Raw genomic sequence first — 24,022 nt, forward strand, 5'->3', positions numbered from 1 at the left:
TGCTGAGGGCTGGGGTTTATTGGCTATCCTTAGCAGCAAAACAGTGTTCTTAAATACAGGGAGAGAATCAATATTCCTCTTTTAGTGACAATTTGACAGGGGAAGGGGCTGGGCTGCCCCAGGACACACTCCAGCTCTATGTGATGACGGTGGGCCCCGAGCGGCCGGTCCTTTCGTGGAGCTGGGAAAGTTTCAGTGCAATGGAAATGAGAGGTGCCAACATCACCTGCAGGGAGGAAAGAGAGGGCTCAGAACTGCTCAGAGAAAATCCCAAGCTCCAGTGGTGCTGCTGCCACCTTCCCTGTGCTGTACCCCAAACTCCACATCGGAAAACAGGATTTAGGGAAATCCAAAGTTGTCAGAATGGGGGATTTTCAGTCTTTTTGGCAATTGTGGCACAGTAAGTTAGGCACAAAGAGCCCACAGAGTGTTTGGTGGGGAATACAGAATCAGAGAATATCCTGAGCTGGAAGGATCCTCGAAGGATGATGGAATCCAACTGGTGCTGACTCTGCACAGACACCCCAACAACCCCACCCTGTCCCTGGGAGTGTCCAAACACTCCTGGAGCTCTGGTTTGGGGCTGTGCCCATTCCCTGGGGAGCCTGGGCAGTGTCCAGCCATTTCTGGGTGAAAAACTCTTTCCTGATATCCAGGCTAAACCTACACATGAGAGGAGGATCCTTTTCCTCCTCCAGCACTTACAAGAGCTCAGCAGCATTTGTAAATGATGTTGCAAAACATTCACTGCACTCAATACAGAACTGGGCAGTCTCACCTTAGGCACAGCTGCATCCTGTGACCCAATTGATATTTTTTAAAGCAGGCACAGGGGTAACACAGATAGGAAAACTGTGCTGTGGCAGAGGCAGCTGTGAGGGATTCCCATTAAAACTTGCTCCACACTGAGCTTTTTTTTTTTAAATATAATCCAATTAATACCAGGATGAAAGACACCAAACCTCCCCAAAATTCCTGCCACCTCCACACAGCTCCAAGCAAGGCAAGGCTGAGCTGTGGCAGGCAGCAGTGTCAGGGGCCGAGGTGCAGCACCCACCTGTGGATCTTGGTTTATTTTTTGGGCGTCCTTCTCGTAGCTGTCGATGTAGAGGCGGACGGTGGCGCCCGCGCTGCCGGTGCCGCTCAGCCGGAAAATGATGCGGGAGCCGTCGGAGAAGATGAGCCGCAGGCCCTGGGGGGATAGCACGGGGTTAAAACGCTTCTAAAAATCATGGGGATTGTGTACAATAGAGTCAGGGGAGGTGGGAAGAAAAGTTGGGCCTGGATAGGCCTGGAAAGGGAACCAAAACTATGTAGGTCCCAGCAATGAAAGGTTGGGTTTTGTCTTTACTAGATGGTGTGAGACTGCACCTGCATCATCATCTGGTAAGTGATATGATTGTTAAATGTAATGATTGTTTGGTAATTGAGTATGATTATTGTTTAAGAATCATGAGAGACGATGTTTGGGGGCCCTGATGAAAACTACAATAATTCATCCTTGGATATACAATAGAACAATATAGGTTTGATAATTAATGTGTAGTTATATAATGAAAGGGTATAAAAACATGTCAATCCCTAATCCATGTCAGAGTCAGATTTGGGTCTGTACCCTGTACCCCTGATTCCCAGAGCTCTTCAATAAAAGCACCTGCAGATAATCATTCTGTGATTTTGTGTTTCAACACTAACATGGGGACACGGGAGGGAAAAGCCTCTCAGCTCTGTGCTCGTGGCTGGCCAAGGTGTTTTCCATGATTCCCAGCCTGATCTGCACCATCCCTCCTCTTCAGGCAGCCACAGAAGGCTCCTGTGTCACCCTCTCCCTGCTCCCAGAGGGATTGATGTCTGTGATAACCCACACTGGAGGACTTGGAACAAGACACAGCATTCCCAGCTGTAGCAATATATCTGTATAACAGGCTAAATTGGTTGTGAGTAATATTATCAAAGTAATATTATCAAGTAATATTATCAAAGTTGTGAGTAATATTATCAAAGTTTTGTTGTTAGAGCTCTCAGGAATTCATCAAGGTTACTGAGAAAACAACAGGATCAAAAATAAGAAGAGAGCTTGAGAAAATGTCTACAAAAAATGTAAACCCTAAATAAGGGAAGCAGAGGCAGCAGACCTAGAATCTATATCTGCCATGTAATGTAAACAATAAATGGCTTCTGTTGGAATCATATTGGTTCAGTTATTCATTCCCCATTTCCCCCCTGTACCCAACCCCCTGCTCTCCATGGAGACAGGCCCTGGAGGACACACTGTGCCCACCTGGTTCCTGGACACGCTGCCATCCACGGGGTCGTTGTACTCGAAGTTGTCAGCTTTCTCCACCGTGTAGACTTTGTCCCCGGCCGAGAGCTGCTTCCCCACGAAGGAGCGGTCGAACATCAGCGCCTCCAAATCCTTCATCATCTTGTTGGCAGCGTCTGCATCCACCTCCTCGTAGTCGTACCTGCAGCCAGCACCACACACAGGGCTCAGGGAGGGGGGGATGCATGAGTTGGGATGGTTTGGGATGCACTTCTTGAGCTCTGTGGGTGTTTTCTGCTCTCATTGTGGAGGGGAGGTCAGGTGGAAAAGGCTCATAAAAACATGAGAACACATTGTCCAGAGAAGCTGTCCCTGGATCCCTGGAAGTGTCCAAGGCCAGGCTGGACAGGGTTTGGAGCAGTCTGGGAACGGTGGAAGGTGTCTCTGCCCATGGCAGGGTTGGCACTGGATGGGCTTTAAGGTCCCTCCCAAGCCAACCCAGTGTGAGATTCTGTGAAAAGAGAGGAGGATCCGTGTGCAGCACTACAGCCACATCCATACAGATCCTTGGGATACAGCACTTCACAGGCATTTGGTGCCAGGAGATGAAAGCACAAAGTGCTGTCTCACATCAAGTATCACAGACAGAGGGCCAAGACCAAGATCCAACTGATTGCCAAGAGTTTCCTGCAGTTCTGCCCACAGCACCCCACCAGCTCCCTCATGGTTACTGCAAACACCCTCAGTGTATCCCCACAGCAACTGCACCAGGAAAACATCCAGTGCCAGCTTTGATGTCCCTGCCTGGGTAGGAGAGGCAGTAGAGGGTGGCTGGAGCCCTCTCCAGGATCCCAGACTCTGTGTTCCCTCTGCCAGTGGGATTTGTGCCGCTCTGTTTGCCGCCTGCCCCGTGCTCAGCACACATACCTCCAGTGCTAAAAGGCTGCTTTTTTATCCTAGACTTTGGCATTTTTCCCCAGGTTTCCATGCCTCAGATGTGTGCTGGCTTTGTGGTGAGTGGGGGAAGTTGGGAAAAAGAAAAAAAAAAAAAACAAAGGAAAGGCAAATTCTTTCGCTTGGCAATTTGAGATGGAATTTTCACGTAGATCTTCCAAGCTGAAAGATTTCTGCCTAATTCTTTCACAGTGTTCCCACCTCTGCTTGTGTGCAGGCTGGTTCTCATTCTTTCCTTTGAGATCTTCCATGTCTGCTGCAGCTAAAATTTGAGTATTTGGGGACTGGACAGGAACTCAAGCAGATAAATAACAGCTAAGGGGCTGGGCATCCATTCTATGAGATGCTGCTGTCACAAATTAACTTGTTATGTGAGCTCTCAAGAATATTGATCCCATGGCAAAAAAAATGACTCTTGAAGGAAAAAATCTCAATTAAAAAAAAAAAAAAAAGATGCTTTGCATGTATAAAATGTCCAGACTTTGGTACCAGATTTATGCCTGGAGTAACAACCCAAAGCTGAGCACCACGAAGGGTTATGGTGAATCCCCATTTCATGGCAGGAATGCTTGGGGAGTTTTAAATTCCTGCAGGACAAACAGCAATGGAGTGACACAGGAACAGCCCCACAGTGCCATCAGGGAATGGGAGGGGTCAGGAGCACTTTCCCCACCTGGTGAAGAAGTTCCTGCCATACTTCTGCCAGTGGTCCTTCATGATCTCCTCCACGCTCTGCTTGCGGGCGGCCAGGATGGAGAGCCAGGCCAGCACTGCCCACAGCCCGTCCTTCTCTCGGATGTGGTCGGAGCCTGTGGGGAGCCACAGCACTGACACGACTCCCACTCCTCCCACACCACAGTCCCCACCTCATCTCCTCTCCCTCATCCCCCTGGCAGCTGCACAGCTCACAAATGGGAAGCATTTCCAGAGCTCCGTCCTTGCTGTGTCGTTAAAACGGGTCAGGATCTCATCAGCTCCAGCTTCAGCCCAAAATAAAACACTCAGCATCTTTTAACACCCACACACACACACTGTTCACACATCCTTAACTCGCTTCCCAAGGAAATAATGGGGAATGCACAGTAAAAAAGGCATCAAATCAAAACCAAAAGGCAAATGCGAAGGAGCAGCTTGGGAAGGAGAACATCAACAAGGAGAACATCAACAAGGAGAACATCAACTCCTCAGCAGCTGTTGTGTCCTGCCTGCAAAGGAGCACCCTGGGATCATCTCCTGGCCCAGGATCAAGGGGAATGTCAGCCCTCCTGAGGGACAGAACCCAAACACCCCTAAAATCACCCCAGAACTGGGAGAGGAGCAGCAGGGCAGGGAGCACCAGCCATGGGGTTGGCAACAGCAGAGGCAAGGAGAGCCTCCAGCCTGCTCTCACTGGGGGCTGGAAAAGCTCCTGTCATGGCTAGAGGGGCATTCACAGAATCCCAGAATGCTCAGGTTGGAAGGGACAAGAGTGGGGCATCCCTGGGCCCAGGATTGCATCCAGATTTTTGACTGTCTGCAGTGAGAGACACTCCACACCTCTCTGGGCAATCTGTCCCACACAGTAAGGAAGTTCTTTCTCATGTTCAGGTGGAATTTCCTCAGTTTGTGCCCCTTGCCCCTCGTTGTGGATTCCCTCAAAGCTGGCATTGCAAGGAGAGCAGGAAGCAGCCAGAGGCAGCCCAGCCTTGCCCTGGAAGCACAGTGGGATCACACAGCACTGACCCCTGGGGAAACCTGAGAGGTGCTGGACCTTACACAGCCCCCAAATGAAATGGGATCAGGTGGCCCAGAACACACTCAGCCCACACTCGGTGCCTCTGGTGTGCCAGTTTGACCCTGAGCCCCACAGCTGCAAAGTTTTCTCCTTCCCAGTCTGGAAAGCCTCCAAACAGGTATTAAAGAAATCCCAGGAGCACTGCAGAGCTGCCATGCCACCCTCTGAAGGAGTGCCAGAGTGGGAATCCTCTGGGAAAGGGCTGGGGGCAGGGCAGGGGTTACTTTGCACAAATCCCACTGTTGTGGATGTGGCCATAAATTATCCCCACAGTCCCTCAGAGCAGAGAGAGCTGGGCAGAGGTGATGGAGAGGAATGCTAAATAAACACCAGTCCCATGTGATGTATCAGCTTATTGCTGGAATGAAATACCCAAGGAAGCAAGCAGGAATTCTGTCATGTCCCATTACTCTAATTGCTGCTGGACTCCAGTCCCACTGCCTCGCAGTTTGTTTCAATTTTTACTGAGTCCTTTGGTTGCTCCTTCACCTCTCTCCCCTTCAACACTCCCACTCTGCCCAGCTCCAAACAAGTCCTCATTAATTTCCTATCAACCAACCCTCCTCACTCCTTGTCATTCCCTTTACCTTCTTAAGTGCATTTGCCACATGGACAAGCCCCTTTGCATTGTAGGGGAGTCCAGCTCTCCTGGGCTCTTTCCCAGTCTGTTCCCCCAAACTTCTTCAGCTCCCCCCACCTGGATGTGCTGCTGCTGCCTGGCCAAAATCCCAAACCTCTCTCTCAGCCCCTGCTGCCACTGGAATCACTTTGATTTGGGAGGCAGCCCCTTACCTGCTGGGGGATGGAGACAAACTCAGCTTGTTGCTCGTACAAAGGTGGAAAGAGTTTTGGGGAGCTGCTCATTTGAGATCATTTCCCATCAAAGGTTCCAGGAGTTTGGTTTTATTTATCTCCTGAAGCACCAGTGTGCTCTCCTCAGCCAAGGTCCAGGATATAAACTCAGCACATGCTGAAATCATTCAGGGCAAAACTCCAGAATCTTTCTTTACTTCAAGATTTCCTTACAGAGATACCGGGTTCTCTGAAATTCACCTTTCCTTCCAACTCACAGCCAAATCCCACTCCCACATATCACGGCAAAATCTGACTGCAAAAATATTGTCCCTGGAGGCTGCTCAGCCCCACAGCAAGCTGCTCTCCCCCAGAGCTGTGATCCCATTTCCTCAGCCACAGCAAAGCTGGGGTAATCCTTTCCTGTCAAGCTGTGTGTCCCAGCTCCACAAAGCACTTTGTTCCAGGTATTTGGGGGTTTAAGGCACCCACACACAAGCTAAAAGGTTTTTCTGGAGTGTTGGAATGAAAACACACAAGGTTTGAGTGAGAAATTCCCTCAGGACCTTGTGCCTTGCATATCCCAGCAGAGATCCTTACAGAACAGGAGAGAAACAACATCTCAGGGAGAATTCAGACCAGATTAAACTCAGCCTTTGTGCAGGAACCAGGGCCAGGAAAGGTCCCATTTCCACAGGCAGGACACAAAACCACAGGGAGATGGCAGGGAGAGCTCAGGGGATGCAGAGACCTCCTGGGAATCCTCCCTGTCCTGAGCACCCTGCTCTGACCTGCAGCAAATCCTGCTCCCATCAACTTCCCTGCACACCCCCAGTAAATTCCTTGTGATGTTCACTTTGTTTCTCTGTAACTCAGTAACTCACTTAGGCTGTTCAAAGGCAAGTGTTAATTTAAACTTTATAAATCATACCTTGTTTTCAGAACGGGAAAATGAGGGCCCTATTAAGCTCAGAGATTTAATACTGACCTGAAACCTTCCCTAATAAAACTCCGTGCTCCAAACCGTATTTCTTTCCAGAAATGAAAACACTGAGAAGGTTTTCCTGGCCACCAGGAGTTGAAAAATACATTTAGCATTGCATTTAATCCCCACAGACTCAATGACCAGGCTCCTAAAGAGGCCCCCAAGCTTCCTGCCTATCTCCACGTGCCTTCCTGGAGAACTGGAGGAGAAGGAGTTCCTACCTCACAAAACCTTTGTGTTCATTTCTACACTAATTCCTCCAAGCCTTTTTGATATTTCAATATTTTACAAGTATTAACAACAGCAGATGAAAGATAAATCCCAAGCTCTAAATAAAAAACAGCTAAGAGGAGGAACAACACCATCATGGGTGATATTGGGAATGCTGTTACTTACCAGTCCCAAAACTTTCCTCTCCACACAGAGACAGTTTGTTTGCATCCATCAAGTTTCCAAAGAACTTCCAGCCCGTTGGAGTCTCATACAAAGCAATCTTTGTAGCCTGGGCCACCCTGCCAAGGTAAGAAGGCCAAGTCACATCCCTGGATTCTTGGTGATCCTAGGGGAAATGGGATCAGCAGCTCTCCTGGGGTGCCACTGAAGGCAGGGAATGCCTCTGCTTTGGTACAATCCCTCTATTTCACCCCAGTGTGAATCTGGGAGATGGGTGGGATGTGCATTTACAGGACAGATACAAACACACAGCTCGTCAAAGCAACGTTAAGTTGCAGATCTCAAAGTACTGGAATTGTGTAGGAGCATCTGTTGACGGGAGGGAGGGAACTCTGTAGACCTGAGACACCAGGAACACGTGGGTTTATTGCATAGGTTGTGGGTAAAAGGGCCTACCTTCAGCCACCAGCCTCAGCTGAAGGGATGCCCCAAAGAGCGAGGGCGAGAGAGAGAGTCAGAGGGTAAGAGGGGTAAGAGAGCAAGGTCCTTGTTACAATATATTATATCTCCTTTTATGTTGAATGTTCTAATTTACAGTGACCAACTGGTGTAAATCAAAAAACCTACAGACTTTGCCTATGAGAACTGCTATATTACCATATCACTCTGTATTCTAAACTCTAAAGGCTACTCTCTTATCTACCTTTTCCCTGATACCTTGGTAGGGCTACACCCTTGGGCCCCTTGGTGTCCCTTTGTTATCACTCAACCCATCTCCACCTGCCATGCCTACATCTCAAAGCTCACTTTCATTTCTATTTCACTCAGACGTTTTATATTTTTAGAATCTTTTACCAAGCAATCATATCTGTAAGCTTTTCTTGTCTCATCTTTCCCAACAGAATTGCCTGCCCAGGGAGGTGGTGGAGTCACCATCCCTGGATGCGTTTAAACAAAGACTGGATGCGCCATAGTCTAGTTGAGGTGTTGAGGCTGGGTTGGACTCGGTGATCTCAGAGATCCCTCCCAACCTTATGACTCTGTTGCAGGGGCATGTCCTGGCCTGGCAGGGCTCCCTGGCCGTGCAGGGGGTGTTACCTGTCCAGGGCCCCGCTGGTGGGCATGCTGCGGGCCAGCCCGCGCACCCCGGTCTGCTGGAAGTACGGGATGCTGAAGATGTTGGCGGCGATGACGGCCACCGAGTCCGAGGGGTTGACAAAGAAGCCGTGCTTGCCCAAAATCATGTTCCTGTCCTGGGGGAGACAGCACAGGCACAGCTCAGCTCCCTGCCCAGCACATCAACCCAGCAATTTTTTCCCCAGAGGTTTTCTGAAATAAATACGGAGCTTTGAAGGTGTTACTCAGCAGCAGCTCTGGAGTGTTTCACCTTTCTGCTGATTTTTTACAGCTTTAAAGATATTTAAATACAGTTTGGGCTTTTTGACACAGTATCCAACTATTTCTGTGGTGGCAAACTGTGAGTGGTTCACTTCACTCATGATTCCAGAGGAGAGAAAAAAGGTGCACCTCAGTGCCCAGAGCTGGATAGAGGGAAAGGGAATTCTGAGCAGCTCCTTTACCCCATCTCCATCAAAGGCAGCTCCAAAGTCGTACTCTCCTGTCTTCATGGTCTGCACCAGGTCGGCAGCGTAGGTCAGGTTGGGGTCAGGGTGGTGGCCCCCAAAGTCCTCCAGGGGAGTGCAGTTCACAGCTGAATTTGCTGGGGCTCCCAGCTCCTCACACAGGATCTTCTTCACGTAAGGGCCCACAACTGTGTCAGCAAAACAGAGAGGGAGGAGTTGGCCCAGCCACGGCACCAACCACCTCAGTTTGGGTCACTTTAGGTGCTTTGTGATTTAGGAGCTCCCATCAAAATCCACCCCATCCCTGCAAGTGTCCCAGGCCAAGCTGGACAGGGCTTGGGACAATCTGGGCTAGTGGAAGGTTGGGTGACTAGTTCTACCCATGGCAGGGGTGGAACTGTATGAGTTTTAAGGTCCCTCCCAACCAAAACCATTTCAGGACTGCATGAAACATTTCACTGAATCCTGGAATGGTTTGGGTTACAAGGGACCTTAAAGATCAGCTCATTCCAACCCCCAAAGCACAACACTCAATAAAAGAAAATAACACAAGACATAAGAAGTTTGCTCCCAGAAAGAAAAATCCAGTATGCTACAAACCAACCCCAAAACTTTCAATATAAATTTCAGAGAAAATCTTGCTGTGACAAATCCCCAAGGACACTTTGGGGTGCCCCAAAGCCCAGCCCTTTTTACCCCCGTGCATGGCATCGATGCGGATCTTGAGCTGGTTCTTCCCTGACAGCAGCTCCTTCAAGGCATTGAAGTCAAAGATATTCCTCAGCATGCTGGCATAGGCCTCCACAGAGTCCACAATCTCCACTGGGAAAGAGAAGGACACAGGGATCAACCCTCACAGCCTGGAATTGTGATGACCAAGTCCTGTTGCTGTGCTGAGGGTCCTCAGAGCCAAGGGACAGGGGTCAACACAAAACCCACAGAGAATCAGAATAGGGACAGGAATAATGGGGTTAAATTAGGGATTTAATTACAGGCTCTCACTGCTAATCAGGTCACAAATGGACCAACAAAATCCTTAAGGTAAATCTCTTCCCAGTTAAGCCTCCTTGGATTTCCTTCAAGAGGGCTCAATCCCACTTTGCTTAAATTTAAAAATATGTGTATAAAATCAGCTCTTTAATTTCCACCTAAGTCAATGGGAAGTGTGAACTTAATGGTTCAAAAAGTTTCACCTTTGCAGCCAACATGAAAATAAAATACAGCATAAAATTCCCACTACTAAGGAATGGGTACTGAGAGAAATATCAACTTTTATTATCTTTTAACTTATTTCTTTGTTAATTGCAAACACCGGGAGATGGTAAAAACACTTCCAGTATTTTTTAAGCGTTTTTAAAATTTATTTTCATATTTCACTGGTGACTGAAAAAAGTCACATGTGAAATGTAACAGCTTTCCCACTCACAGGGACAACTTTTATATGTGAAACCGTGGAAAAAATCAGTTGAAAGATTAAACTCTGTAATTTTTAATTAGGAAAATGTACTTGAACTGCATTTTTCTGTTCTCAAGTACGTGTTTGCCTTGTAGAAAAAACAGCCTTTGATTTTAGGGAAGTTTGACAGATCAAGATTTTGGTACTGAAGTAGAAACTTCTGTAGGACAGAAAATTATATAAATCAAAATCAACAAATAAATAAACAAACATCAGGAGAAATGTCCTCACTGAGATTATGCAATAGATGAGAAGGAGGGGTCAGAATGGCCACAGAAACATCACAATTCCTCACTCTTGCCAAGAGGGAGAACATTTATTTACCTGTAAATGGCTTAAATTTGTTCTCCAAGTCAAACTGCTGCTTCCCAATGGTGCCCAAATCCACCTGGAGATCTGGGCAGATTGCATATTCCTCAATTTTCTTGCTGATTTGGAAAATCTTATCTGTGATGGCTTCAGGAGCAGGACCTGCAAAACGAAATGGGCAAGGGGAGGATGTTAAAGGATCCAACTGCAAGAGGAGGGAACTTCAGGAATACAGCAAAGGCCTGGGCTGGGAATATCCTGCTGGGAGAGGAAGACCAGGGAATGAGGGGAGCAGAGCATCACCTGGGAAGGCTGTTAGAGAAATGAGACAAAACAGAGTGCTTTGAGCTTTTACTAAAGCTATTTAACAGACTCAATACTAAAGTGACACTTACATTATTTACTTTTTGGACTTAATAATGACTACTCGAGGTTCGCAATGCCGACCTCTTTTATTTAACTAGAGAAAACTTTTAACTAGAGAAAACTTTTATTTAACTAGAGAAAAAGTTAGAGCTCACGCTTCCTGAAACATAACAAACAGTCAAAACCCAACTCGAACATTCCGCCTTTCCGTCTCCCATGCCTTTCACCCTGACCTCAGCCCAAATAAAGCAGACAGAGCTGTAAAAAGGGAGTTTCAAGGCCTGACCTCCGTTGGCAATGTTGAATTTGATGCCGAAGTCGCCGTTGGGGCCGCCGGGGTTGTGACTGGCCGTCAGGATGATGCCCCCGATGGCTTTGATCTTGCGGATGATGCAGGACACGGCCGGCGTGGACAGGATCCCGTTCTGCCCGATCACCAAGCGCCCGATCTGGGAGGGCAGGAGCACAGCAGAGCTCTGTCAGGGCAAATCCCAACCCCAGCCCAAATCCCAAAACTCTGCTGACAGGTAGAGCACAGCCCTGTTCCTGCCAGAGCTGCCTGCAGTGCATCCGACCCTTCTCTGTCCTCCATGAATTCATGTAGCGGTTTCATGTTCGCCAATTCCTCATTCCCAAAATTAGTGTAGTGGTTTGAAGGTCTCCTAGAATTATTTACTCTTTTTCTGCTCTCAGATAGGACTAAGAGAGAAGTAAAGCAGGCTCCAAACTTAAAAGGTATAAAGACAGGTTTATGAACAAAACTACCAGAAAGAAAAAATTAATAAGAATCAGAATAAAACCTCCAAAATGCTTCCCTCTCCCCCAACAGCTTATTTTCCCTTCTCATGGACAATGTATAGAGACAAAGCCTGGAACTCTTGGTCAGATTACCACCTATAAAATAGTCTTTCATCAGTTCATTTAGAGAAAAAACGTCTCTTTTACTTTGCCGTGGAATTCCCCACAAGAAAAAAGCCAGACCCGTGACAATGCTGCACATGGATGTACTGAAGTGCTGAGCTCTCCACAGGCATTAAACACCACAAAACACCAGCATTCCCTCTGGCTGTGGTCTCAAAATTTGCCTTCAGAACACACAAAGGGGCAGAGAGAAGCCAAAAGAACACAAAACTTGAACATCCTGGGAGCAGCTGCAGATTGTTCCTCGCAGAGGGCAGCACACCTCCTGCCCATAAATTCAGGGATATCACTGAGATTGGAACCAGAGCAATGTGCTGAGCAACACACCAGCATCAGAATCCAGGCAATAAAGCAGGAGGTGCAGAATTCCCTGGAAGAACACACTCCTTCCCACAGCCCCCAAATGAGGTGACAGGATTTAAAACCACACCAGACTCCTCTGCACCAACCAAGACCCAGAACAGACCGGGAAAAGAGGAGGGATTTCATTCAATCACAAGCTGAGGCAGGAATCAAGAGGAGCATTCCCAAGCTGTGCTGGGTGCTGAGCCAAGGGCATGGGATGGCTGTGATTCCTGTCCCCTGGCACTGCCAGGTGCTAAGCCCCAGCCTCGCTGCCCATCACTTATTGCCTGCTCCAGCTGTCACAGCCCAGCTGCATCTCAGCCAAAGAACAGCAGAAATGGGGAAAAAAAAGCACTTTACAAACCCAAAGTGAGGGCTCTGTCTCCAGCTGCTGATATTGGAGCCCTGACTGTGCCCACACACTGATCACTCATTTATTGCACCTCACGTTTCATTTGAAACAGCCCAGGCTCCACAGGGTTTGCTTTTTCCCCATTCTCACACACACCTTGTCCTGAGCTTTATTCCAGCCTCCAAACCTTGCTCCTTTGCAGTTTCCCTGAGAATTCACCTCCAGGAAGCTCCTCTCCAAAACTTCCCCTCCTGCTCCCCAGTTTCCCTCTGAGGGTCACATTCTGCAGCATCAGTGCCCCAGGAATGCTGCAGAGGAAGGGAGAACAAGGGATTTCTCCTGCCAAAACAGGCAGCAGCTGCAGGAGAGCTGGATGAACACACCAAATCCCCTGTCCTTGCCCTCCCTGCACACCTGAACTGCAGCTTTTCCCCACAGCGAGGAAGGAAAGGAAGAAACACTCATCTCCACATGAGCTGCTCTGTGATTTGGGTCCTCCTTGGCTTCCAGAGGTTTGCAGCTGCCACTCCCTACTCATCCAATGCTAAATCCTCTGTGGTAAACACTGGGGAGGGTTGCTCAGTGTAACAATGTGCTGAACGATTTACACTTAATCCTTCCCGAGTCTGTGGAGTTTCTTAGGAGGAAAACCTCAGGCAGGAATGATGGAGAAACACCTTTCATGAAATTCTCAAAACAGACCCACTTTGTGCAGCACGTTTGGGTTACAGCACTTCAAAACCATCCAGGCAATAATTCCAGCCTGGTTTTACTGAAAGCCCCATTAGGGTGCACACAGGGACCTCCTGCAGTCCCTCCTCCCACCCAAGGAAAACTGGGAACAGCTTTTCCAGCCTGTGGAAGTCGGTGGCTGCAGCTCCATGGTGTTCCTAGCTCACTCTTACAGCCCTTTCTATGCAGGAGATGCAGCCCAAGCCACCAATCCCACACCCTGAGCACCACTGAGGAGAAAAATCCATGGAAAAATACCCCCTAAATCCCATTATTGAGGCAGACCTGGACCCAGTTCTGGAGAGAAAAGTCTGAGCTGGTGAAGATGAGCCTGATCTCCCCCTCACCAGCAGGTCTGTCCTGGCTCTGTGCACATTTTCCAGCTCTTCTGCCCACCCCATACACTGATTTCAAAGGAAGACATTAATTTGCAATGCCTGAAGATTCCACCCCCCCTCAAGATAGAAAATAGGTCAATCTTAAAATTAAATGAATAAAATTCTCTCCTCCTATTTTCCCACTCATTATTGATTACATTGTCCAAGTCAGGTTTTTTGTCAAACAAATTCCTAAAATCCAGGTCCTTTTGCACAAAGTTTGCTCTGCACTGAGAGATCCAGGACAGACAGCAGAACTTTTTCTTCTTAAAAAGCAGAAAGAAACAAAAGATAAAAGCCCATTGCATGAACCATGATCTACCACAAACACACAGGCCTCTTGCTCTGCTTCCAAAACACAAAATTCCAGCACAACTGAGCTCCCTATAAAGGCTGTCACTCACTTGCTGACTCTCAGATCAATTTTCAAAGGCTCCCTAAGCATTTATCCCACAGCCACAACTTACACCTGGTGAGAAAGGCAAAACATGGTTGTTCCTTTTCCTTTGCCACTCTGGTGGCTGTCCCTGTTACTTCATTTCTGAAAAGTACCAGGGCTTTATACTCTCGTGGAAAGACAGAAAAACCCACAGGTGCCAACAGCTTGGGGCATGTCAAAGCACAAAACAAGAACATACAAACCCCAGGCACAATTTATTTTCCTTTCTCCACGTGTATTCTCTGCCCAACTGCAACACTTAGAGCAAAAAAACATTAATTTCTGTACTCCCCAGCTGATCTGCCATTAAAAACATCACTGTTAGCAGTTGAATAAAGCCTTGGGGGAAATTAAATTAATTTCTGATGGATTTCTGCACTTCTCAGCCACACCCCACAGGAATTCAGCCGTTTAACATTTACCGACCCCGTTGGCAGCAGCCATTTGGACAATCAGTTCCACTGCAGACTTATTGAGGTACCTCCCATCACCTCCAACCACCAGAGAGGCTCCTTGGCGATCCCTTAGGTCTATGGAAAAAAAAATGCTCTGGATAAAGTTCTGCAAATAGTTCAGCTTGGATTCAAAGTAAAAAGTCTTCCTCCTCAAGCCGCTGGTTCCCGGTTTCTGGTCGCTGTAAGGAGCCGTTGGCACCGTCAGCAGAGGCAGGGGACCGTCTTCCATCTCCTTTTCTCACACGGATGCATTTAAAAAGCCAAATATGCCAAAAATGAACCCCCAACCTTGACACAGCAATGGCCCACCTATGAGGCAGGAGTTGAGGGGAGCTGTTGGACACCCAGAAATAGCTCCCTGCACCTTCTGTAACCCAAGCCGTGCCCTCGCACTTGCGGTGGGGGATCAATGTCAGGGAGAACGCACGGTCCCACGCTGCTCTCCCTCACTGCCAGGCTGGCAAAGGGTTCCTGCCTTCTCTGTCACCTCCTGGTTGCCACAGGCACTGCTCCCAGCCGTGCCATGGAGCCCAGCAGTGTCAATCCCTGTGGATCTCCCTGGGATAGGGAGGTGGGAGCAGCCCAGCCCTGTTGGGATGCGCCGCTTCGCTCCCGGCATTTCCCCAGATCCGCAGGGCAGTGCCAGGTCCGGCCGCACGCTGGGGCTCTGGGGGCAAACTTCCAGCAGGATCCTGCTGGAGCTATTTTGCAAAGTCTGGTGAGTTAAAGGTCACTCTTAAAATGGAAGGGAACAGATCCGTTACCTCCCGTTTGCTCATGCGACTCCTGCCCTGACAACCTGACTTCCCACGGCTCCCTCAAACTCGGGGAGAATTTCCAGCAGGAACAGCTGGAAAAAGCCTCAGGAGCCTCAAGTGAACACCCCCAGCAAGTCTCAGCCAGATTAAAACCACACAAAACTATCCAATGCTTCGGAAAACTGCATCTTGTAATGCTTTTCATTGTGGGACACCCTGAACACAAACAGAAGAGACTCAGAAACTGCTGTGAAGCCTCATCTTCCCAAGCATGGGGAAGGTCAATGAAGGAAGAGAAGATTGGACTCCCCATCCCTGGAAGTGTCCAAAGCCAAGCTGGACAGGGCTTGGAGCAGCTTGGAGGTGTCCCTGTCCATGGCAGGGGATGGAATGGGATGGGCTTTAGGATCCCTTCCCACCCAAACCATCCCATGATTCTAAAATCAGCCTTTCCTCCAAGCTTCTTTAACAACACTGAGATCCTCTGCCTGAGCTGCTGGAAACAATTTATAGATATTACTGGAGCAATGAAAGAGCAGGCACTTGGTAATGAGTCTGTTTGTCCCACTATTAAAAGCAGGAAAAAGGAGATGTGTACACACAGCTGAGCTGTGACAGGTCTGGAGGTGCTCAGGGGCTCTTCCCTGCAGTGCTGATTCTGTCATTGCTCCAATAATTTATGTATCTTCTTCCAAAGGAGATCACATAAAGGTTGGAAAAGCCCTCTGAGATAATCCAGATAAACCCCCAGCCCTGCCAAGACCACCACTGCCCATGTCCCCAAGATCCTGATTTATCCATTAAAATGGAGTTGGATGATTTGTGTGAACCAACACACCTTTCACCCCATCAGTGAGACTGCCTGGGATGCACAGCAAAACTGCTTCGTGTTTTTTCCACCCTCACTATTTCCAGCACCTTGCAGCTCTTTATTCCCATGCAAAGGCCCAGGTTTCCCTCTAGTGGCACAGAAGCCAAAATCCAGCTCCCAAAATTACACCTGGCAGGAAAAGGCCTAAGCAAGCTCTTTCCCTTCTTGCTGCCCTGGGAAATGCCGTGGCATTAAGTGACAGGAGGAGGGCACAGCAGCTCCTGTGGCTGCACACGGGATGCACTTGGATTTACTGGCAGAGAAAAGCCTATGGAGGGTTGGAATTTGTGTGTAATTCAGTGCATGTGGAGTAGACAGAGGAATTAAATTGAATTAAGCAGGGGAGGAGGGTCACTCATGCAATGTTTATGTACATTCTATTAAATGAAATATAAAATAATGCGTAAAAGGCACAGGGACAAGGACAACCACACCAAGCCCACTCTTGGGGTGCTCACCTGGGAAAGTTCCAGGGCTTTCCTGCAACATCTGTTGCACTGTTTGGGATGAACTCAATCACCAGTAACTGGCCAGCCAGGACTGCTCAGGGCTTGGGGATCACCCCAGCCAGGATCAGCAGGGCTTGGCTGCCAGAGGATTCAGAGGTGCAAAATATCACTAAAGGTGGGTGCTGAGCACCTTTGCACTGGGGCAGGGACTGGGGAAAGGTCATTTGATAAGAGAGGCTTTGCTGGGGTGACTGATCATTACAAATCCCTCAGGCCATCTGCTCCCTCCCCACAGCTGGATAACAACACCCAGGTCTCCTCCTGGGAGTTGACTGAACTTGTTTTTGGAATCTTTTTCTGCAGGTAAGCCCTGCCAGTGCATAATTAGCCTTGTAGATGGAAGTGCTTCCCTACAATCTGCTGGATATGTCCCTCACTGGCACAGCAAACACAGAGATCATCATCCTCTTCCTGGCAACTCCTCACTAAAAAGTCCTTTGGCATTAGGCTTGGAGTGCCCTCTCTGCTACTGCAAACAGCCCCAGTCCTCTGAGCTTTTCCTTGTGTTTTCTGGATCTCTTATTCCCCATGGCAGGTGGAGGCTGGTGAGGGAATCTCCCTCTCCCAGTAGCCAGCCTGGCACAGACAGGGATATTTCCTACCCCAGATCTCATTTTACAGTTTTGCACTTCACACACATAAGAACAGAGTTAAAACTATTAATTAACTGTTGGCTTTAATGATAGAAATACAAACAAGACTGTTCTGAGAGGGCTTAAATTCATTAAACACTGCAGAGCCACAGCTCCTCTCATGGTCCCTGAGTGATCCCCTTAATTCCTCTCCCTGGGTGAGCTGAGCCATCTTTTTTGGGAGCTGGAGCCTTCTTCACCTGGAGTCTTCCCCAAGCCTGGGACCAGGGGTAGGGTTAGAGCTCCTCACTCTGACACAAACCCAGCCTTCCTCCAAACTACAGTTTTATATTTAGGCATTCAGGCAAGAAAAATAATTGTGGGGGGAACCCACCATGGAAAGGCCAAACTGAGCGGTAATTCCCTGTTCCCATCCCCTGCTCCACCCTCGGGGCAGGGCTTCTCCAAGGTGCAGGGTGCCCTCTCTTCCCTCCTCTTCTTCTTTCCTTCCCTTTCCTCTCCTAGGCCTTTGTCCCTGTTCAGAGAGCAGATAAAGCCATTGTCCCCTCTGTGGGGCTGTGTTTAGCTGCAAACTTTATTTTCCAGCTTTGCAGGAATTTCTGACAGCGAGCAGCTGGTGACAGGCATCTCCTTCTGCTCCTTCTCTGTGCTCAGTCAAGAAGTCACTCAGCCTGAAATCCCGGGCAAGAAATGGAGTAAAACCACTTTACACTTCATCTTTATAAGGCAGAATCGCATTCCCTTAACTCCTGCCCTCAGGAAAGCTCCAGTGCAGGTCCTGTCCCTTCACATCGGCCATCAGAGGGTGCCAAGAGCCCTGAAAAACCCTCTGAGCTGCTGCCAAAACCTGGCAGAGGATGACTCCGGGGCAGGCAGCCACTGCTGGGACTGACATTTGGTAATGCCAGGACAAATGGAGCCCAGGAAAAATAAATAGACTCCAAGTGTGTTATTGGGCATACAAGGAGTGCTGCTCCCCACTGCAAAATGCTTTGTTTCTATTAAGAATTAATTTAAAATCTGAGTTTGGAAGTTGCTGTAGAGATTGCAGAGGGGAAGAAAGTTATTTGGCACCATCTCAACAGCACGAGTGCACTCACGTATTAATCACTCCAGCATGAAGAGACTGTTCTGTTCCTACCAGGGCTGAAAAGAAAAGTTGGGTGGCAGAGAAAGGGGCTGGCAGGGCTGGGAATGAATCCCCATCTCCAGGTTTGTCCCACTGGCAGGAGCTGAGCCTTCCTTTCCAGGGAATCTCACACCAGCCACCAGGATTGGGAAACTTTCTGTTCTAAGGTCAGCCCCTCAAAGCATGTCCAATTCTGCGTTTTATCTTTGATCTCCTGCCCTTGCACCAGGGTGCATTCCCAAATCTGCATTTTATCTCTGCTCTCCTGCCCTTGCACCAGGGAAAAGGGGAGGGATTCCAGCAGGATTGCCTTCAATGCTCCAGGATTTCTGGTCCCAGACTGCTGAGACAGAGCTCCTGGCCCTTGGTGCTCTTGGAAATCTGCACCTGAACCCAAAAAACACCTTCCACTGCCCAAGCTCTGTCCAGCCTGGCCTTGGACACACTCAGGGATCCAGGGGCAGCCACAGCTTCTCTGGAAAACCTGGGCCAGGGCCTCAGCAGCCTCACAGGGAGGAATCCCTTCCCTACAGAATGACCTCAGCCATCCCTGCTGGAATCTCCCACACCCAGACCAGATCCTCTCTGAGGGCTGGTCCCCCAGCTCAGGCTTAATTTCCTCATTTTCACTTACAACAAACTCATTTTAAAACCCAGAAATTATGTTTTTCTGGAAAACTGGATGTGTTTGTCCTCCACCCATCCCATCTGCTGTTTATTTTGTTACTCTGTAACTTGTACTATGAATATGTGCTATAAATGTACACATTACACTTTTATTACTTCAGAATTCTTTGAACTTCTACTGATATCTAAGCAATCTCTGTTTCTAAAATACATTTTGGCTCCTCATCTGAAGCATTAATCAGTATTTTGCCCAGCTCAGGATCATGATAGGATGGATTTCTCAATCCTGGTGAGCTCAGATTTGGAACAACACGTGGAGAGCAGCTCTCCTACCCCAAACTTTGCCCTGACAAAGGGCAGGAGACATTTCTGCTGTTCCAGCTGAGGTATCTGCTCATGCAGAGTCATTGTCCCAGGAGATTACAGCTAAACCCCTGGCAAGGATGAATTTCAACTCTGCCTGCTGGATTTGCAGAGATTAACTGCAAAGCACCTTAGCTCTTGCTCTGAGCTGGAGTTTCATGAGTGCAGAGTTTAAAATTCCAAAGGGGCACTGAAACTGGACAACCTGACCACTTAATCACCTTCCACTGTAAACTGACATAAGCCAATTAACTTTACAGGCAAAAAGGAGCCTAAGCTGGTGTAAAAAGAGGCTGTGAGAGCTGCTGCAGCTGCTGTCTTCTAAAATCCACATCATCTGCAGCCAGGAAATAGCTACAAGTGGTATTGATTTCCTCACTTTAGATATCACATCTCAATTTCCCCTTCTGCCTCTGAGAAAAACAGTAACATAAGGAAGTCAGAAATTGAGGTTTTTCCTCTACTGGCCTGGAAGATCCAGCATCACCACATCTAACCATGGTTGGTTTTTTTTGGAAAAACTTTCTTTATTTTGATGATTTTAATCCCAGGAGCTTTTACTCAAAGGGAAGATCTCAGTGGGAACTGGTTTGGGAGCTGTGACAGGACAGAACAAATTAAAAAGGAGCTACCAAAGGAGAGCAGTGACAAATAAATGCAACAGGTTTGAACATTTGGTTTCCTTGGGTAACTGAGGGGGGAGAAAAGTTAAAGCAGCCAAGGCAGGAACCCAAACTTCCTGGGGGAGAGAACAGCACTTCTAATAAAAGCCCTGTTTGTCCTGCAGCTATAAAACAAAAGCAGGCACTATTTAATATGCAAGGCACAGCCTGGCACTCCAAACACCTTCCACCAACGTGCCTGACTGTGGCAACTTGGAAAAATGTCCAGTCAGGAAGGAGCCAAGGGCACGGTAAATTTGGGGAACAGCAGGTGAAAATGTCACTGGATCAACCTGGTGCTGCTTCTATGGTCACACATGGATTTACAGTTTCTGTCATTGCTGACAGAAAATTATTGCACAGCCACAGTTCTGCTGACCAGAGATGCTCCAACAGGAGCTGTGAAGATCTGGTTTGTGTGATTAAAGAGTCAGACTCACCATGTGGGAATAAGATCAAGGAAAGCTGGCACACAGACCAAAACAAAGTTGGTAGGCTACACTGGATGCCAGCTGGGCGTGGCAAACAATCCGAATTTCAGTTTACTTACAGAAATGCAAACTTTAAAATAAGATAAATACCCCTTAATCTCATGACTACAAACTGAGTAGTTGCTACTTAAAAATAAATACTTAGTTTCATATTAACTATTCCAGGTGGAGACAAAATCCAAGCTAATTTTAGCAACCTTTCCTTTTATGTTGTAAAACTAAAGACCTTCAGTTGTGGTGCTCAGGTTTATCCTGTGCCTGGAGAGCACCATTCCACCAAAAAACACCACATGATTTTAAAGCATTCATCAACCACCTCTTAATCAAAAAATTCACTTTTCCAGCAGTTTGATTAGTATTACTCAGCTTTTCTCAGCATGAGTTTTCCCCCAGAGGTGGCTGCTGGACTCAGGAGATGTTTGAGTCCCAGACAAACTCACAGCTGCAGGAACAAGTTTCCATGTGCTGCTCCCTGTCCTGCAGGGCACTTTCTTACCATGAATGAAGTTGTCCATCCTTCTCTTTGAAGGGCAGGGAACTTCCAGTCACTTCATATTTACTATGAAGAAAGAGGATTTTCAGAGACTGTTACTTAACTACACTGTGGTAACCACCAGGGAACTGATATTTGCAATTACAGAGAAACCCCACAAACCAAGCATCCCTCAAGCACTCCAAAACAAGGCAAACACATCAAAATTTATTTAAAACCAGCGTTTTGCATATGCTGGAGTAACTCTCTGGTTTCAGCCACCTCATTTCTTGGTACCAGAGAGTTTTGCTGCTCTCGAGTTTGGCAATGCAGTTCCTGCACTGCCTTATTTAGGCCAGAGCTGCTAAAATGTAGCAAATACCTGTAATCAAGTTTCCAATGGTTCTGCCCTCTGCAGCTCACCCCACTGTACCTCTGGGCATTTATCCAGGCTTTACCTGCTGCTCATTTATTAACCCACATATTCTTCCACATGTTTCCTTCCTCCACCTCCCGTTTTCTCTGCCTTTTCCTGAACATTTTCTGACTGTAGGGGCGATTCTGTCCCAGCACTTGGACAAAGTGCTCCGAGGCAAATTCCTGCTGGCAAAGGGCAGCCCTTGGGGAGCCTCTGCTGCAGCTCTGGCAGCTCTGCATGTACGTGAGTGACTGCACGGTGCAGGGGAGGATCCGAGACATTCCCAGCCCGCTGCACTTCCCAAAACACCTCCCCAGACCCCGGCAGGGCTCTACCCCAGGCCTCTGCTGGCTGGGATGGAGCTGGAGTGGAAATGATGGAGAAGTCAGTGCCTGGAATGCTGCCACATCCCACCAGGCCCCGGGGACACATCCAAAAACCTGCACAAAGTCACTTTTCATCCCAGGGAACAAGTTTCCCACTCGATGGTGCACAGAGATCCTGCTGCATATTCCAGCTCCAACCCCCTCCCAGAAGAAATAAATAAACCTGCTGCTTTTCCATCAGAGGACACTGCTCTGTCCATCACTTCCAAAAGTGCACACAGCATCCAGGAATGCTGAGTTATGGAATCAAAGTTAAGCAGCTGCCACACATCACAAAAGACAAATTTCTAGGTGGTTTAAAAAGAATCCAAGCCAGTTATTTGTTTCTTTGTGCCCTAAGAAGGCAGCAATCCCAAATTATTATTTTTTTCCCTAAGAAGTCAGATATTTACAAGCATTGGGGCACCTGGGAATTTGAAACAGGTAACTCTGAGGTTCTCCCCTAAGCATCAGCACCCTCAGCCCTCTCTCATTTGTGGCCCATGAGGAAGAATGTTTTCTGCTGCTGTTGGTGTCCCAGAAGAACGGGACCGTTTTCCTTTGGAAAAAGAGTAAATGTAGGGAAAATGTAGGATGAATTCAGCATCTCTCCCCACCCACATCACACTCCCTGCTGGGATTCCCTTGGGCTGTGGAGTGACAGGAGCAGGACGAGCCCACGGAGGAATCCCAGTGAGATCCCAGTGAGATCTCATGCCAGTGAGATGCATTCCAGTGCTGTGGAAGGGAACGCTGCTCCCTCCAACACCTCTGGACCCGCTGTTTTGTGTTTTAGCTGGAAAACCCAACCACAGCCAGAAGAAGAAAAAGAAGGAATTAGATCAAAACCGTGTTCACTTCCACACCTCGGCCCTGGCCAATGCCCGCAGGCTCCGGCAGGGCTGGGCAGGGAGAAGCTGCCGGGGGGAGTTTTCCTGCCAGAACCATGAGCTATCCCACTCCAGCCCTGCCAGCTCATGTCACTCCCCGCGTTATTTCCACGCCTGGGACACGCTGAGCGATTTCCGCCGGGCCGGGGCGGGCCGGGAGCGCATCCCGGAGCCCCGGAGAGCTCGGAGCTCTTACCCCGTTGGCGGCGGCGATGCGGACGATCAGCTGGATGGCGTCCTTCATGTAGAACCGGCCGTCGCCTCCCACCACCAGCGTGGCGTCCTGGCGCTCGGCGGGCGGCACGGTGGCCAGAATGCTCTGGATGAAGTTCTCGGTGTAGTTGGCATTGCTCTGGAATACGGTGACCCGTTTGCGCAGCCCGCTGGTGCCCGGTTTTTGGTCGCCGTAAGGCTTGGTCTGCACGGTCACGATCCGCACCATGGCCGGCTCCGGAAGAGTTCCGGGAGCCCGGGGGGGAACCGAGGCCGCCCCGGCCCCGCCGCCGCCACCGCCCCGCGACCGCCCCTTAAAGGCACCGCCCGGCACCGACCGGCATCCCTGTGCTGTGTGGTCCTCTCCTGTCCTCTCCTGTCATCTCCTGTCCTGTTCTGTCCTCTCCTGTTCTGTCTTTTCCTCTCCTGTCCTCTTCTGTCATCTCCTGTCCTGTTCTGTCATCTCCTGTCCTGTTCTGTCATCTCCTGTTCTGTCTTTTCCTCTCCTGTTCTGTCTTTTCCTCTCCTGTTCTGTCTTTTCCTCTCCTGTCCTCTTCTGTCCTCTCCTGTCCTGTTCTGTCATCTCCTGTTGTGTTCCGTCATCTCCTGTTCTGTCTTTTCCTCTCCTGTTCTGTCTTTTCCTCTCCTGTCCTCTTCTGTCATCTCCTGTCCTGTTCTGTCATCTCTTGTTCTGTCTTTTCCTCTCCTGTTCTGTCCTCTCCTGTCTTTTCCTCTCCTGTCTTCTCCTGTGCCACCGATGCTCCCCTGTCACAGCCTCCGTGTCCTCGATCTGAGCCGCTGTCATGGAATTATAGAATATTTTAGGTTTAGGAAAGAGGTTTAAAGATGTTTCAAGTCCAGCCGTCCACAGCAGTGGTCACTGCGTAAGACACGTCCCCAAGTGTCACATCCACAGGGATTTTAAATCCATGCAGGGATGGGGACTCCAGCTCTGCCAGGACCAGACACTTTCCATCAAGAATTTTTCCCCGAGATCCAGTTTAAACCTTCTCTGGCACAACCTGAAGCCCTTTTTCCTCCTCCTGTCCCTGTTCCCTGAGAGCAGAGCTCGATCCCCCCTGGCTGTCCCCTCCTGTCAGGGAGTTGTGCAGAACCACAAGGTCCCCCCTGAGCCTCCTTTTCTCCAGGTGAGTCCCAGGTGACC

The 24,022-nt window shown here is 48.7% G+C and overlaps 1 protein-coding gene across 2 annotated transcripts; it reads right to left on the bottom strand.

Moving 5' to 3' along the window:
- PGM1 (phosphoglucomutase 1) lies at positions 1-23,128 on the bottom strand. 2 transcript variants are annotated; one of them, XM_083867102.1, is made up of 11 exons: positions 22,841-23,128; positions 11,162-11,324; positions 10,525-10,671; positions 9,441-9,566; positions 8,742-8,932; positions 8,260-8,414; positions 7,165-7,280; positions 3,891-4,026; positions 2,282-2,465; positions 1,058-1,192; positions 1-226 (listed from the first exon to the last, which is right to left on the bottom strand). In XM_083867102.1, exons 1-11 carry the CDS (start codon positions 23,084-23,086, stop codon positions 137-139), a joined length of 1,689 nt encoding a protein of 562 aa, XP_083723228.1. In that variant the 5' UTR covers positions 23,087-23,128; the 3' UTR covers positions 1-136. The 2 variants fall into 2 exon arrangements, with proteins under 2 accessions (XP_083723228.1, XP_083723227.1); XM_083867101.1 differs by lacking the exon at positions 22,841-23,128 and adding an exon at positions 14,468-14,813.
- Positions 23,129-24,022: the final 894 nt, after the last annotated feature.

Source organism: Zosterops lateralis (assembly GCF_965231275.1).
Source record: "Zosterops lateralis genome assembly, chromosome: 9".
Lineage (NCBI taxonomy): Eukaryota > Metazoa > Chordata > Aves > Passeriformes > Zosteropidae > Zosterops > Zosterops lateralis.